Source organism: Scatophagus argus, chromosome 14 (genome assembly GCF_020382885.2).
Source record: "Scatophagus argus isolate fScaArg1 chromosome 14, fScaArg1.pri, whole genome shotgun sequence".
Lineage (NCBI taxonomy): Eukaryota > Metazoa > Chordata > Actinopteri > Scatophagidae > Scatophagus > Scatophagus argus.
The window spans coordinates 5888676-5901887 of record NC_058506.1 but is presented as its reverse complement, the minus strand read 5'-3'; the positions used below and the strand labels follow the sequence as shown (position 1 = coordinate 5901887).

General features: G+C 42.7%; 1 protein-coding gene across 4 annotated transcripts in view; it reads right to left on the bottom strand.

Moving 5' to 3' along the window:
* Positions 1-646: 646 nt before the first annotated feature.
* The window catches only part of ncor1 (nuclear receptor corepressor 1), a 52657-nt gene continuing 40091 nt past the window's right edge, over positions 647-13212 (bottom strand). For 3 of the 4 annotated variants that reach the window (XM_046411053.1, XM_046411056.1, XM_046411054.1), the window contains 22 exons: positions 12987-13101; positions 12270-12355; positions 11947-12115; positions 11730-11855; positions 11563-11640; positions 11218-11444; positions 10685-10997; positions 10208-10435; positions 9794-9994; positions 9213-9362; positions 8274-8477; positions 7242-7377; positions 6542-7011; positions 6267-6380; positions 5726-5862; positions 5414-5631; positions 5183-5323; positions 4028-4173; positions 3730-3783; positions 3431-3634; positions 3168-3344; positions 647-3055 (listed from right to left, as the gene is read on the bottom strand). In XM_046411053.1, coding sequence (XP_046267009.1) covers positions 2850-3055; positions 3168-3344; positions 3431-3634; positions 3730-3783; positions 4028-4173; positions 5183-5323; positions 5414-5631; positions 5726-5862; positions 6267-6380; positions 6542-7011; positions 7242-7377; positions 8274-8477; positions 9213-9362; positions 9794-9994; positions 10208-10435; positions 10685-10997; positions 11218-11444; positions 11563-11640; positions 11730-11855; positions 11947-12115; positions 12270-12355; positions 12987-13101 — 3900 coding nt within the window. In that variant the 3' untranslated portion in view covers positions 647-2849. The remainder of the gene's footprint in view (positions 3056-3167; positions 3345-3430; positions 3635-3729; positions 3784-4027; positions 4174-5182; positions 5324-5413; positions 5632-5725; positions 5863-6266; positions 6381-6541; positions 7012-7241; positions 7378-8273; positions 8478-9212; positions 9363-9793; positions 9995-10207; positions 10436-10684; positions 10998-11217; positions 11445-11562; positions 11641-11729; positions 11856-11946; positions 12116-12269; positions 12356-12986; positions 13102-13212) is intronic. The other variant, XM_046411055.1, reaches the window with a different exon arrangement.

The window sequence follows — 13212 nt, the reverse complement described above, 5'->3', positions numbered from 1 at the left end:
GACTTACTGTGACAGAGCCATAATTGATGTGACTGACAACAGCAGTGTTTTGACTGCTGTAAAACAAACGGGCTCTGACATTGACACACTTAACTGCAAAATCATTTCCTTAAATTTTTGTTTGACAAAGTAAATGTCTACTTCAACAAAGCTTTGTTGGTGTCCATTAACTTTTACTGTGGCAGTCACTGTGATACTCTCTACACCACCAACCTTATCATGAACTAGCTGAGTTAAGAAGTCATCAATTTTCATTAGCACATATTATATGCAGCGGGAGGTCTGTTGTAATGCAAACTCAAGATATACAGTACCTCAACAAATGCAAACAGCAGCAAAACCTGCATTTTACATTAACATTTTTCTGCATCTCAAAGAGCTCGAATGTGCTCGTTGTTTTCCATATGAGTTTATAGCGTGCTGTTTAATGGTAATGGCCTCATACACTCACATTCAATTTAAGTCTGAGAATCATGTCTCATTTTGTTAAATTAAGTTAAAGTTGCAATTCCTGACACCTACAGCTACATATATTGTATTATTTGAAAAAAGAAAATAAACCAGAAGATTTTCAGTAAATCTCAGTCAAAGACAAGTACAACCAGAAAACATTGTCATCATCATAAAGCTATGAAGAACCTACACGTTTCTCAGTGGAGGACAACTGAACCACTTTATTTGATTGGTCTGAACTCTTGTAATAGCCTACTAAGAGACATTGTGCGATACAAACATTGCATTTCAACATCATAGGATACACGGGTTTTCAAGTCTCAATTTCAAAAAGACAAAAAAAAAGTCACCACTGTGTGTTTGATAGAGAGCTGAAAAGATGCTCCAATTCATTTTCGGCTTCATGTCGGATTTCTTTAAGATTCAAGTTTGTAAACTTTTTTTTTGTCATTGCCTTTGTAAACACATAACATCCCTTCTAAACAGGATGAATAACAAGGATGTTGAAAATGACAAAAATTAAAAATCTGCACAGGTGCTATGACAAATGATTCAAAATCATAATGAAAGGAAGAAAGGACATTTTAAAAAGTTAAGAGCAGTTTAGAGCAGACTGGATTTGTTAACTGAGCAAAGTTGAAAGCTGAAAAAGCCAAAATATGGTATTTTTCTTATATATCCAAAGAAAATAGACTTCCAAAGGAACGTTACTGCCATTTATGAAGTTGACCTAAAAGAATTCATATTCAAAGCTTTATGCCGGTTGACTGACGCATCAAAAGCAGAGATTAAGTGGTCATGGTTATGAATCACCATGACAGCAAACTAAACATTTAATGGTACCATACACTTAAAACTGTAACTGTGATTTAAGTGTCACACAACAAAATAATGTACCAGCTACAAGAAAAGACAGGAAATCAAAACATCCAGAATTCTGTGAGTGGTGGGAAAAACTTAAAGCACATTTTAGTATACTCCTGTGCTGGAGGCTAAATAAGTTACACAGCAGGTAGTATGCTTTTTTTTTGTCAAAAGCTACAAAGAAAAAAAAGTGCAATAATGGTGCAGACCATTCTTTATGTTTGGTTAGTTTTGTCTTTTTGTGTAATGGAAAGACAATTTACAGAGTTCAGATTTTTGTCAGGACAGTATCAAAAAAAGGAGGGGGGAGGGGGGTCTACAGAAACAAATACAAACATCAAACACCAACGTATATCTCTGAGAAAATTAAAGCTGCCTTCTTTCTCAAGTCACAAGGCATGGCAAAAACCTGACATACTTTTTATTTTTTTAAACCATGACAACATTGCAGAGCAGATCATTCTGGACAGGTTGGAAACTGCAGAGAGAGAGACAGCTACATGTGACAAAACATGGCTCTATTGACAAATAAAAAGAAAAAAAAGAAAAAGAAAAAAGAAAAAGAAAAAAATTGGCTCACTCTCATTATTCAGACGGGGTCCAGGAGTAGTCATAAGAATATATTTTCCGGTAAAATTAAGCTTATATCAGACTTTTCACCTTTCTGCTATGACACCAGTGTTCTCAACTTGTTTTGAAGACATTTTTCTGTCTAAAACGGATGACAAAGTTACCACTACCATCTGATAGTTACAATCCATGCATCATCCCCGCCATGTGGCGAAGACAGGCATCAAATATCAACGTTGTTTGAAATGTCTGTTTCATCCTCAAATGTCCATGGTGTTCAGGCTCTGGTGGTGCTTGGTGGATGGTGCGCAGGGTGGCACAATCTCTGTGCTCCACTCATGGTCAAGTACAAACCAAAGGTCTGGTCTCTCAGCGTCGCTATGGTAAAAATATTAGAGCGGGTGTCAGGTGACGTGGGGTGGGGGTGGACTGGGAGAGACCAACTGTGTTATTAAAAATTAAGCCCCTACTCTTCCCATTTAGGGTGGATCAATTTAAAAGCAACATTAAAATAAGAAAAAATCAAGTTAAGAAAAACACTGCAAAAGGTTACTCTATTTACATACAATGATTTTCTTAAAGACAAGGTATATCTTTACAGAAATCAAACAAAACTCCGAAATAGTCTCTTATGTTGTTTCTTTTTACATATTTAGTTCTTCATCTTCACTATAGCTCATGCCGTCCCCTCAGTCGAGTTTTGTTTGAGTCCCCCACAGGCTGGGTGAGTGCTTCCAAAACAAAAACGAGTCTTGTTCTGGAGAGCCCTGCCTGTCACGGGCTGCTGCTTCTTCTATTAGCTAACAGCCAGGGGGCGCCATAGCACCAAAAATAAAAAGGACACCAGCCCATCTACTTGTCACACTCGCCAGTGAGCGAGGTCAGTTCTAGGAGAAGGGGGTGAACAGACAAGCCTCAGCGCAGGCCTCTCTTCTGGCTATTAGGGCTGTAGCAAGCAGGGCTCAGTCGTCGCTGTCAGACAGGGTCTCATATTGCTCTGACAGCAGAGACTGCCACACACGCTGCTGGGCCACCGGGGCTCCGGCTGGAGGGGGCTGCTGTTGTTGCTGCTGCTGCTGGCTCTGTATGGCAGGGGATGCTATGGAGGTGGGTGGCGTGTTGCTCAGCATGCGCATGGTCAGTGGGTTGTAAGGGAACTGCATGGAACCTGCACCGAGAGGGAGAAGAGAAAGTAAAAAAAAAAAATGTAGATAAACTCCATGGCTCTATGTATTTCTATCTTTGATTTTACGGGAGACAGCGAAGGCAGAACGGCTCACCTGTGGATGAGGGTCGGTCGTCCCAGCTCCATTGGGGTTGGGCTTGAGCTTGTCTGTGATAATCTCCCTCGGAGTGGACGGAGGACACTGAAGAGGGACGCTCCCCTCCAGAGTAGGCCTGACCCAGGTTAGGTGACTTGGATTTCCTGCTGTTGGCTTTGCTCTGCTTCTGTTTCCCTGCAGATTCAAACAGGCAAAACATGCAAATCAACAACATGTTAAATGTTGCAAAATATAATTTTGGTAATGTAATTCGTGCCTACCCATACTGGGTGACGGGTTGGTCTCCTGACGGCAATCACCGCCTGTGCCAGTTGTATTGATGATGGGACACTGAGCCCCTACTCCTCCCTGGTGCTCCTCCTGTCTTTCCTCCAAGTTGCCCATCAAAGCTTTGCGGATAATGTCCTCCAGGCCCAAGTTACTCGCAGGGTCACTAAAGGAGTGGTTCCTGGGGTTGATGCTGCCTACAAAGCAACAACGCACCAAAACTTGCAATGAGAAAAGAGACATCAACTATACTAAACTGTGAACTATCTGGGTGAGGTTCATCGCTACTCACTGGAGCTGGTAACAGCAGGCAAGTTGAAAATTTCTGTGCCTGGTTGCGCGTTTCCTGTAAGACAATTATTTTGCTAGTAAAAAAAAAACAACTAAATGTCTTTTAAGAAATAGAATTAAGACTACAGGCAGTATGTCAAGTTTTTCTAATGTTATCACATGCTTAACAAGCCTGGAAAATTAGAATGAATTAGTGAAACACAAATAGTTTGCATGCACACAAACTGACAAGAGCCTGTTCCATCATGTTATGCATGCATGTTAGTTTGAAGGAAGAAGATAAGAGAAGACCCACTTACCAACATCAGTATCACCTACACCAGAGGTGGAGTTCAACTTACGAAAGATCTCCTGCTTCTTGGATTTTACCATTGGTGAGGTGTTCTCCAGCTTGGTGAAGAAAGAAGGCAGATAACTGACACTCCCTGGGGACCGTGAGTCACTCCTTGAATGGAACAAAGGGCAAAGAGTCAAACAGGAAAGGGGTAACTGGGGCAACAAGCCTTTGGCACTAAGCACTTTCAACTCCACTGTGAAGTTGAATGACTACTGGCCAGGGGGAACATTGCCTGCTGTCATCCACAGAAGAAACTGATTTACTGTCTAATCCAGTCAGACACCAGGAAACTAACTTTTCTGCTGTCTGATCAATGAGTAAAAAAGTAGAAATGGTAGTTGTTTATTATATTACAGGTGACAGACTTTTATATCTCAATGCACAAGTTGGACAAAGTTCTCTCTCTCTCTACAGTCTACATTTTCCGTCAACTACTATCAACTACTACTGTAATTAACATTTAAATTGTGTCCGCTGCAATGTTCCTACAATGTTTTATATAAATACAGTGTTCCCGTGCATTTTCATTCAATGTAAATGTCATTTAATTTCAAATTAATATACTTTTCCAGTTTCAAATTCCCAAACTGTTTTAAAATCCAACACTGTTACATTCTCATTGTGTATGCTATTACATTGTCAAATAATCACCAAAAGATCGTAGCTAAAAAATCCTTAGCCAGCCAGGTTTTACATTTGAGATTGTCGTCAGCCCTCATAAAACATGTATTTACATATTGATACCACTCTGCTGTCAAACATCACTTCCCAAAGACGAAGTGAACGGACAATACTTTCCCTTAATATTTGAAATAAATTATATTACATAACTGTTGCTCACATTTTTCATCGTCTTCAAGTGATAACATAAACTATGAAAGAATTGGAAGAAGTTAAACACAGCCCTAAAAGTATGGCTGCCTAACACAGAAGAGGTAGTCTGCGTGACTCAAATGTTGAGACAAACTTGGAAGTTTCTGAAATAAAACTGTATTCCTTTTCATGTTTTTCCACCCTACACAGTCAATTTTAAGCTTTACTATAGCGTATACTGGTTTGTTAGGTTGACTGCCTCAAACTGGAAGCTGTCATGATCCAAACTGTGGAGATGCCATACCTGATCTCGGACTCAGGATCCCTCCTCTGGGGTGGAGGCCCGCCAGCCTCCTGTTTGTCCATGCCTTGGTAGCTCTGTGGTGGAGAGATGGGTTCATAATTCTCCATCTGCCTGCCACCTCGCTCTGGAGATTTACCAGGCCTGGACAGGGAGCAAATAGAGACCCATGTTGATTATGAGTAATAAATGAGACTCTCACTTATTTCAGAGTTATCTGGCTGGTCCACATACCTGGCTCTGGCCTTGTCAGGGGCATTCTCTGGAGAAACTCTGCTGGAGGATCTCTGGTGGAGTGGGGTCTGGACCTGATTTTCCGGACTATAGCGGCTGGAGACCTTGGCTCGACCTGAAGAGGACACAGGTGGCCCCACGCTCTGGAATGTGGCCGAAGCTGAGGAGGAGACCGGAGAAGGATCCTGATTCCGGGCAAAGTCCTGGGTTATAATATGCTGCATGACAGGGAACAACCAAAATACTCGTCAATGTTAACAGTAAATCTGCTATGTACGGCATTACAATGCAGGATTCTCCATTATTTCTTACCGAAATATGGTCTGCCAAAGTCATGACCCTGTGAGTCTTGGTAACCTGGGAGTAGCTGTCAGCCTGTGAGGAGGGAGGCTGCTGGGGACTGGGCTGTGGTGGCTGGTAACGACCCATGTCATAGGCCCGCATGCCAGCTGGTCAAGGTTGATGAGGACCATTGCATTGTTGTTGGAGAGAGAGAGTCACGGTGAGGTGGGAGAGATAACAAGGGCAAGAAATATTGCCAACAGCAACTGTTCTACATTTATGTGTAGGTGACAGGAATAACTTTAAGTGGAGTGTCTGGTACAGAGGAAGACTGGGACAGAGGAATGGAGTCTCAAATGACAAGGTCAGTGGGTTAAGTCATTCAAGCTATGGCATGTTTACTCCACTTGACTAGGAGCTAAATTAAGCCTTGGCAGCCAAAGTTGTTATTAATCATCTTTTACCTGAAGTGCAACATCTTTGAAACTAACTTCTGAATAAATTGAAATATTATTCATTTATATTACTTTTTCCAAAAATGCATATAGTAAACTGTGTAAATTGATCATACCTGCCTGTTGTTGACCTTCTTCTGGTTTGTCCTGTTGGGACTGGACAGGAGAACTAGCAGGACTTATCACCTCGATGGCTCCACCACCCGTGTTATCGTATCGACTGGATGACACTGCAGAAAAAGTAAGGGCAAAGAGACACTATTTATTCTCAAATAAAGGACACACTACTAAGGTTTGGTCATGATACTAACTGATTATGTTACGGTGTCACATTACACTTAAACACAATAAAATGAATAAAATCTCTTCCTTGTGTATCCATCACACTCACAGCTGCTGGAGGAGTCAGAGCTCTGAGAGCCGCGCTCTCTCGAGTCTTTGTCCGAGGCAATCTGCCGTGTGATGATGACATCAATGAAGTTAGCAGCTGTGATAGTCGTCTTGCCACGAGTCCGAAGCTCCTCTTCAATGCGAGACTTTGAGGTTTGAGGGCCCTTATCCTTCACCCCGACTCCAGGCCCTTCAGAGTAAGCTGAGTGGGGCTTACCCCCTGGCAGAGACATTGCACCATATGGTGACTGCATGGATCGTCTTTCTGCTTCCTGCTGCTGCTGTTCTGAGAGGCTGGCTGCTCGCCGAGCAGCCATGTCGTCATCGCGTTCGTGTTTGCTCTCCTTCACTTTGGCCACATCCATCTGCGGGGCAGAGGCTGCGGCATCCACCAGAGCAGCCAGAGCATCAGCTGCAGTACTGTAGCGAGAGCTACTCTGGGCTGCTGCGGTCGCTGCTGCTGAATGGGGCCTAAGGTGGAAATGAGACACAAAGACATCAACCATACTTCCCAAACGGTGGGTTCAGTAAAAAGAAAATTACAAGTCTGACAAATTCATCTGAAGTATACTGTCCCAACTTTTGATACATACTAGAGATATCTGATGAACATGCATACACAGCTTACACATGCATATAAACTGTGGACAACCTTCCCCCTGTGCTCTACATGAACAGGCACAGAATATGTTAAGACTTACATTAGAGAAGTGATGACACTCTTGCCCTGAAAGATGCTAGGCCGCTGCTGAACCACGACATCCTGCGTCCTGAGTGAGGGCGAAGGGGAGTGCAGATAACCTCGACTCATTGGCCGGCCTGGTTGCTCTGGTCCCGCTGATACACAGACATGAAACAACAGTAGCTAAATAAATTGTCCAAGAACATGTGCTGACACGACAGCATCAAGCTACTCTACGCACACATTATATACAACAAAGTGTAGCGTATCCAGTTAACAGCAACACAATATTTTAAAAGCGATTTAATGTTGTGCAATAACAAAAGAAATACATGACTGTGTGATCAAAACCAACATCAGAATCAGAGAAGATCGCAGTAGTTAGAGTAAGTGAATATAAAGGATGTGCTGTATTTAACAAATTATAGCCATCTATGAAACATAAAAAAAGCAAAACATTGTTCAGTGAATGTTACTTATCAGTGATCACTGGTCAAGCAAACCAAGTTTAATGGATGGATTCATAAATATTCATAAATCTCTCCTCATCACACAGCTATGACCAGCAGCTGTCTTTACATCACTTTTCAGACTGACCCGGAGTGTAAAAATGATCTGAATGTCTCAGCACACACTCTCTATCCCAGCTTTATAAACCTTCTGACACTGCCATGCTCACTCTACAAAAAATACCCATTTGGGTAACACCTTTCTATGAAGACCGTGTGTTGAGTAAAGTGAAGTAAATATGGATACTATAATTATGCTGAATAATAAATAAGTAGCCACAAAGCATTACAAGGACCATCAGACAACCTCTAGTAACTAGTTAAGAGTGTACATAAGACCCTTAAACTTATAATTCATTATAACTCATATTTATTATGTTTTATGACTGATGCATCAGAAAGAATTATGTAATTAAGCATTATGAATGCATTACAGCACACTACGAACGGCATTAAAGATGTAGTTTTCAGAAAACAGTCACAGAAATTTGTACAATCTTATATTCTCTGCCGCTGTTTTTAAGATCAACAAAACGACTCACCACCACGGATGTATTCACTGCTTCGCTCCCGCTCTCGTTCCCGCATTTCACGCTCCCTCTCCCTCTCTCGCTCCCTCTCCCTCTCCCTCTGCTCCCTTTCTCTTTCCTTCTCTCTCTCCTTTTCCTGCTGCTCCCGGTCACGCTCCCTTTCCCGTTCCCTCTCCGCACTAGCTGCAGCAGCAGCAGCAAGGTGGGCTGGATGGCCTGAGGACAACAATGACACACATCACACATACACACACAGAGGCAAACTAATTATACTCGCACCACTCCAGGCGTCTCAGCAGGACGGATAAGGATTCCTTTAAAAATCTGAACCACAAGTGCAACAGACCACAAAGGGTTCCTTATAATGCTGCTGCACTAGCTGCAAATACTTAAAACATTCATAGAGACTTTGAACTGTCTCAAATTAAAATTAAGATGATGTTAATCTTAACTGGAATGACATATAAAAATGACTTGCATTCTAATATGGAAATGACAGCAAATGCACACCTATAAGATCATTCAATTGCCTCTAAGCTATATTGGTTAATAATTGCAAGACATGACAGGGTTTTAACCGCACATATAAAAACAAACTCTTAAACTCAACCATTCAAAGATAAGCAGGGTACAAACAATATATTTCATATTTCAAACCAAGATTTTTTTGTGCCCCTAAAAATGATTTATTAAAGAGCCCAAATTCCTGTTGGGAAAAAGAATAAAAAATTGATCACCCTGTTGTCGTTGTTGTGCAAGTGAAAAATCCCTCCCAGTATGATTGCAGGAAGACTGGAAGACTGCAGTGACTGGACAGGCAGAACTGACCTTTGACACCTCAGGCCAGTGCAGGGCTGCACTCTTACAGAGGTGTGTGAGGGAATACGGAGATCGTGGCAGGGAAGATAAGGGGACACAGGGTGTAGGGATGGGGAAGGGAGGGGTCCTCACCTGGCGATATGGAGGTTGGGTTGAAAGCCCTAGGAGGGAAAGGGGGCTGAGCTCCAGGGAGGTAGGCGATGCGTTCCAAAGTGGGAGTACCTGTTCCCCCAGGGTGAGGCAACAGGATAGTTGGAGGCATCTGGGCTAGATCAATAATCCCTTTTACAGACAGAAGCAAAGGGCCAACGGTGAACAACAAGAACCAATCCATCAATTTCTGAATGTATGAACACCGTATACAAGTAACTGTAACCCATCACCTACATCTGTTATTGCTCCCAAGTACAGATTAATCAATAAGCAACAGGGCTGCAAAGGGAGTGGAATAGTGGTCAACTTGTAAGAGGCAACCACTCAGCAAACGGAGATTTGGATGACCATACCCCATTGATAAATTGAGTAGTAGCCGAATCAGGTGCAGCCCCAGTATCAAGAGCAAATCAGCAAAATTTCACTAGGTCATTTGCTTCTGGGCGTCTGGAAAAGGTAGCCACTACTTCACAAGCACACAGTCTGCATACTACAGCCCAACAGCCTCTCTCCTGCCTGTTGTGGCAGGTGAGAGAGGGTCAGTTGGTGGAGAGCCGTACCTCGAGCTCCAGCTGCGTAAGGGATAGCAACAGGCTGTTCCCGTGGTGACAAGCCTCGGGCCATGTCGGGCCTAGGGATGACTTGCATCTGCTGGGAAGTGATGTAATCATTAAGGATGGTCTGTCGGGTGTTCTCCATGGTGTACAGCTGGTAGGTGTTGTGGTAGCCTGTAGGGGACTGCTGCCTGGGGAACATGAATGCTGTAACAGGGGATAGGAGAAAGGAAAAAAAAAACAAAACAAAACATATGAACAGAAGGCTCACAGATACTGATCGCAACTACTGACGTCAATTCTGAAAAAAAAAATCCAAGGCATGTAGTGCCTATGAATTAAATGGCGTGAGTTGCTTCCATCAATTTACTGAGAATTAAGATCATCCTTCTATTTGTAGGTATGGGGGAAACACTGTACCAGGATCAAGCACCCTGTGGAAGGCCAGGGTGGGGTCAAGGTGCGGAGGCAGGTGGGCTCGGTACACTTCCCCAGGAACAACAGGCCGATGGTGAGGGTCGAAGGGGCTGTGAGAGGCTACAGGGTCACCTCCCGACACTGGGGATTTGGCTGGAACACTGTCCCTCTGTGTTGGAGTCATAGCACTCTTTCTTTCATGTGCGGCAGATTTCGCAGAGCTCATGCCACCTTTGTAAGAGAGGAACACGCATGGCTCATTTCATTAGTTTAAGTTCACCCAATGACCTCAGCACCATATGCACATTAGGTATTGCTCTTAAGATGCTTATACTGGCAAATAAGATGACCTGGTTTAAAAAGATAAATGTCTAACTCAATTTTGTGCAATTGTTTTAATTATAGTGTTAGTAAGTGAGTTAACAAGTAATTGCAGAGAATTACTCCACAGTTTGTGAATAAAATGGTTATGGAATATACCCTCGGTGGCACGTCCCAGCATGGGTGAGCCTCTGGACACGGGATTGGTGCTGTAGTTGACAGGGGTCCTCCGAGCGTTGGCATCCTCATACATGCCCGGGCTAAGCTGGGATTTGCTAGCCTCCTGGTGGGTGGAGCGCAGGACAGAAGTGGTGGAGTTGACCACAGAAGTGTGGCGCACTGCCTTGTTTTCCTCATATTTGACTCGCTCCATGGCCTCAAGCTGCGGCGGCATGCTGTGGGGGAGCTTAGTGGGACTGGTGATTAAAGACTTGACATTGTGCTTGATAGTTGGCTGGTTGAGAGGGTGAATCTGGTAAATGAAAGGAACAGGTTAGTCAATCAATTCATCATAAATATCGCTGGTAACATCCACCATGAATAATTGTGACTTTGCATATTCAAAAGCAATTTAATATCCACTAATATGACAATGTGTCATTGAACAGATCTAAGGAACGGCGATAATAAATGCGGTCCATTAAAAAAAAAAAAAATCCTAGTCCAGCTCTCTACAACTCAAACCTACTTACCTGAGATATGGACAGGTCAGGGGTTTTGCACATGTCCTGGCCAGACTGATCTTGTCTGGGTATTTCATGAATAGAACGTCCCATCTCTTTGATAGTATTGACACCCTCATAGGGCTTGCCTTTGCCAATACCCCCTTCGAAAGAGCGGATTGGTGAGCTCTCTCGCTTTATCTGTTTTCCATACTTTATGGCCTCCTCATAGGTCTCTGTAGCAGTTCTAGGTGTTCCTGGGAAATTTTGGTAAGTATTTTAGAATTACTATCATTAGAATTTTTCATCATTATTTGATGCTATTAGTAGCAGTGAGTGACTTTGGGGAATGTGGCAAACTTTACAATTTCCTACCTTGCATGATGGATCCAGTGATCAATGGTCTTTCCTTAGAATCTCCATGTAGACCATCTCTGGCTCTGCTAATCAATCCTGAGGAACAAACAGGTACTATCACTCTCCTGATACCGAACAAAGAAACCAAAAGACACAGAGCACACTCATTAATATGCAGTCAGTACCCTCATACTGAGCTCCTTCCCTGCCAGGGTGTCCCCTGCCCATGGATCCCTCAATCATTTCATAAGTGCGTTTCAGCTCATGGCCTGTTCTGGGGCTGCGGGTGTTCTCCCTGGGGTTCTTGATGGCTTTTTGACATTAGAAGAAAAATAAAATAATCAATGATCAAGTTTGTGTGCTTGGCAAAAAAAAATACTCAACAATAATCAGAGCACTTACCATCATAGGAGAGGATGTGACCACTCTTGCCTTCATAGATGACATGTCCTTTAGCCAGCTGTTCTCCCCTGGTCTTGTCTGGACTGCTCAGGTCCTCTGTGGCCAGTTTTGTAATTGTGCCCTTCAGGAGGTCAGCAGCAATGCTAGACTGGGGCAGAGCTGGTGTGCCCTATTTTAGAAAAGAGTAAAAATAAAATGCAATATAAAGTGCAAAAACACCAACCAACCAACAACAAATTCTACCTTTCTATCTGTCATGTTCATTCACAGCTTCTATAATGTACCATAAAGGGGGAAAAACAATAATTGCATCCATTTATTACCTGAGTGATTGATCCTCTGAAAGCCAGACCCTCACCCACTTTTGGTGGGTTGCCTCTGCCATCCTGTATGGAGGGAACTGCAGCTCCTGGAGAGTTACACAGAGAAAAAAAAGAGAACAATCGTATTAACATATTCTGCCATTTGGCTCAATCAACCTTCACATTCGAACGAGTAGTTGTGTTTTCAGCAACAGTGGGAATGTGACTGAACTCCAGAGCAGAACCACACAGGCCTACAAGGAACTATTAATAATGAGCTTATCAGTATTCAAAACTTACCAAAACATATAAATGTTCTAGTAATATATTCATTAATTTGCAATCCCTTTCATTAATCCTCCAAAAGAAATTTAGTTAGCCTCTGAGTTTCATTTGGTCTCTTCAGAGAGTGGGTTAGAGACACCCCTCTGTTGTGATTGTGAGGATGAATTTACAGGAACCAGTTGCAAAATCAAGTTTGACCACTGAATTGCAAAAAAATTCCATTATACAATAAAATCTTGCTTTAGAAAAATGTTATGATGTAGAAAGATAAAACCTTAGAGCCCTCAAATATAGCAATTCCTCAGAGGTGTCGTGAAGTAGATGCTGTTGGTACTCACTGTGAGTTTAAGACTAAATTTGGTGTTGTGTCATGTCTGATTTTATTTGAGTAGTACCTTGTCTGAAATGCACAATGAAAACAAGGTGTAGTAATGTGACTGTCTGTTGTGGTACCTGGCTTGTTTGGATCCTGCTGTCGGGGCAGACCCAGAGAAATGGAGCCCACAGTGCTTTTAGTGCCCTCTGGCCCATAGACAGCATGAGACGGCAGGTATGTGCCAGGAGTTCCCTGGGAAAGCATGGACAGTGATAACATTTCATGGTCAGATCACTGTGCTCATGAAAACAGAACAGTGGCATCAGGTGATCAATATCTAATGATCTTTTATGTGTTACAGTA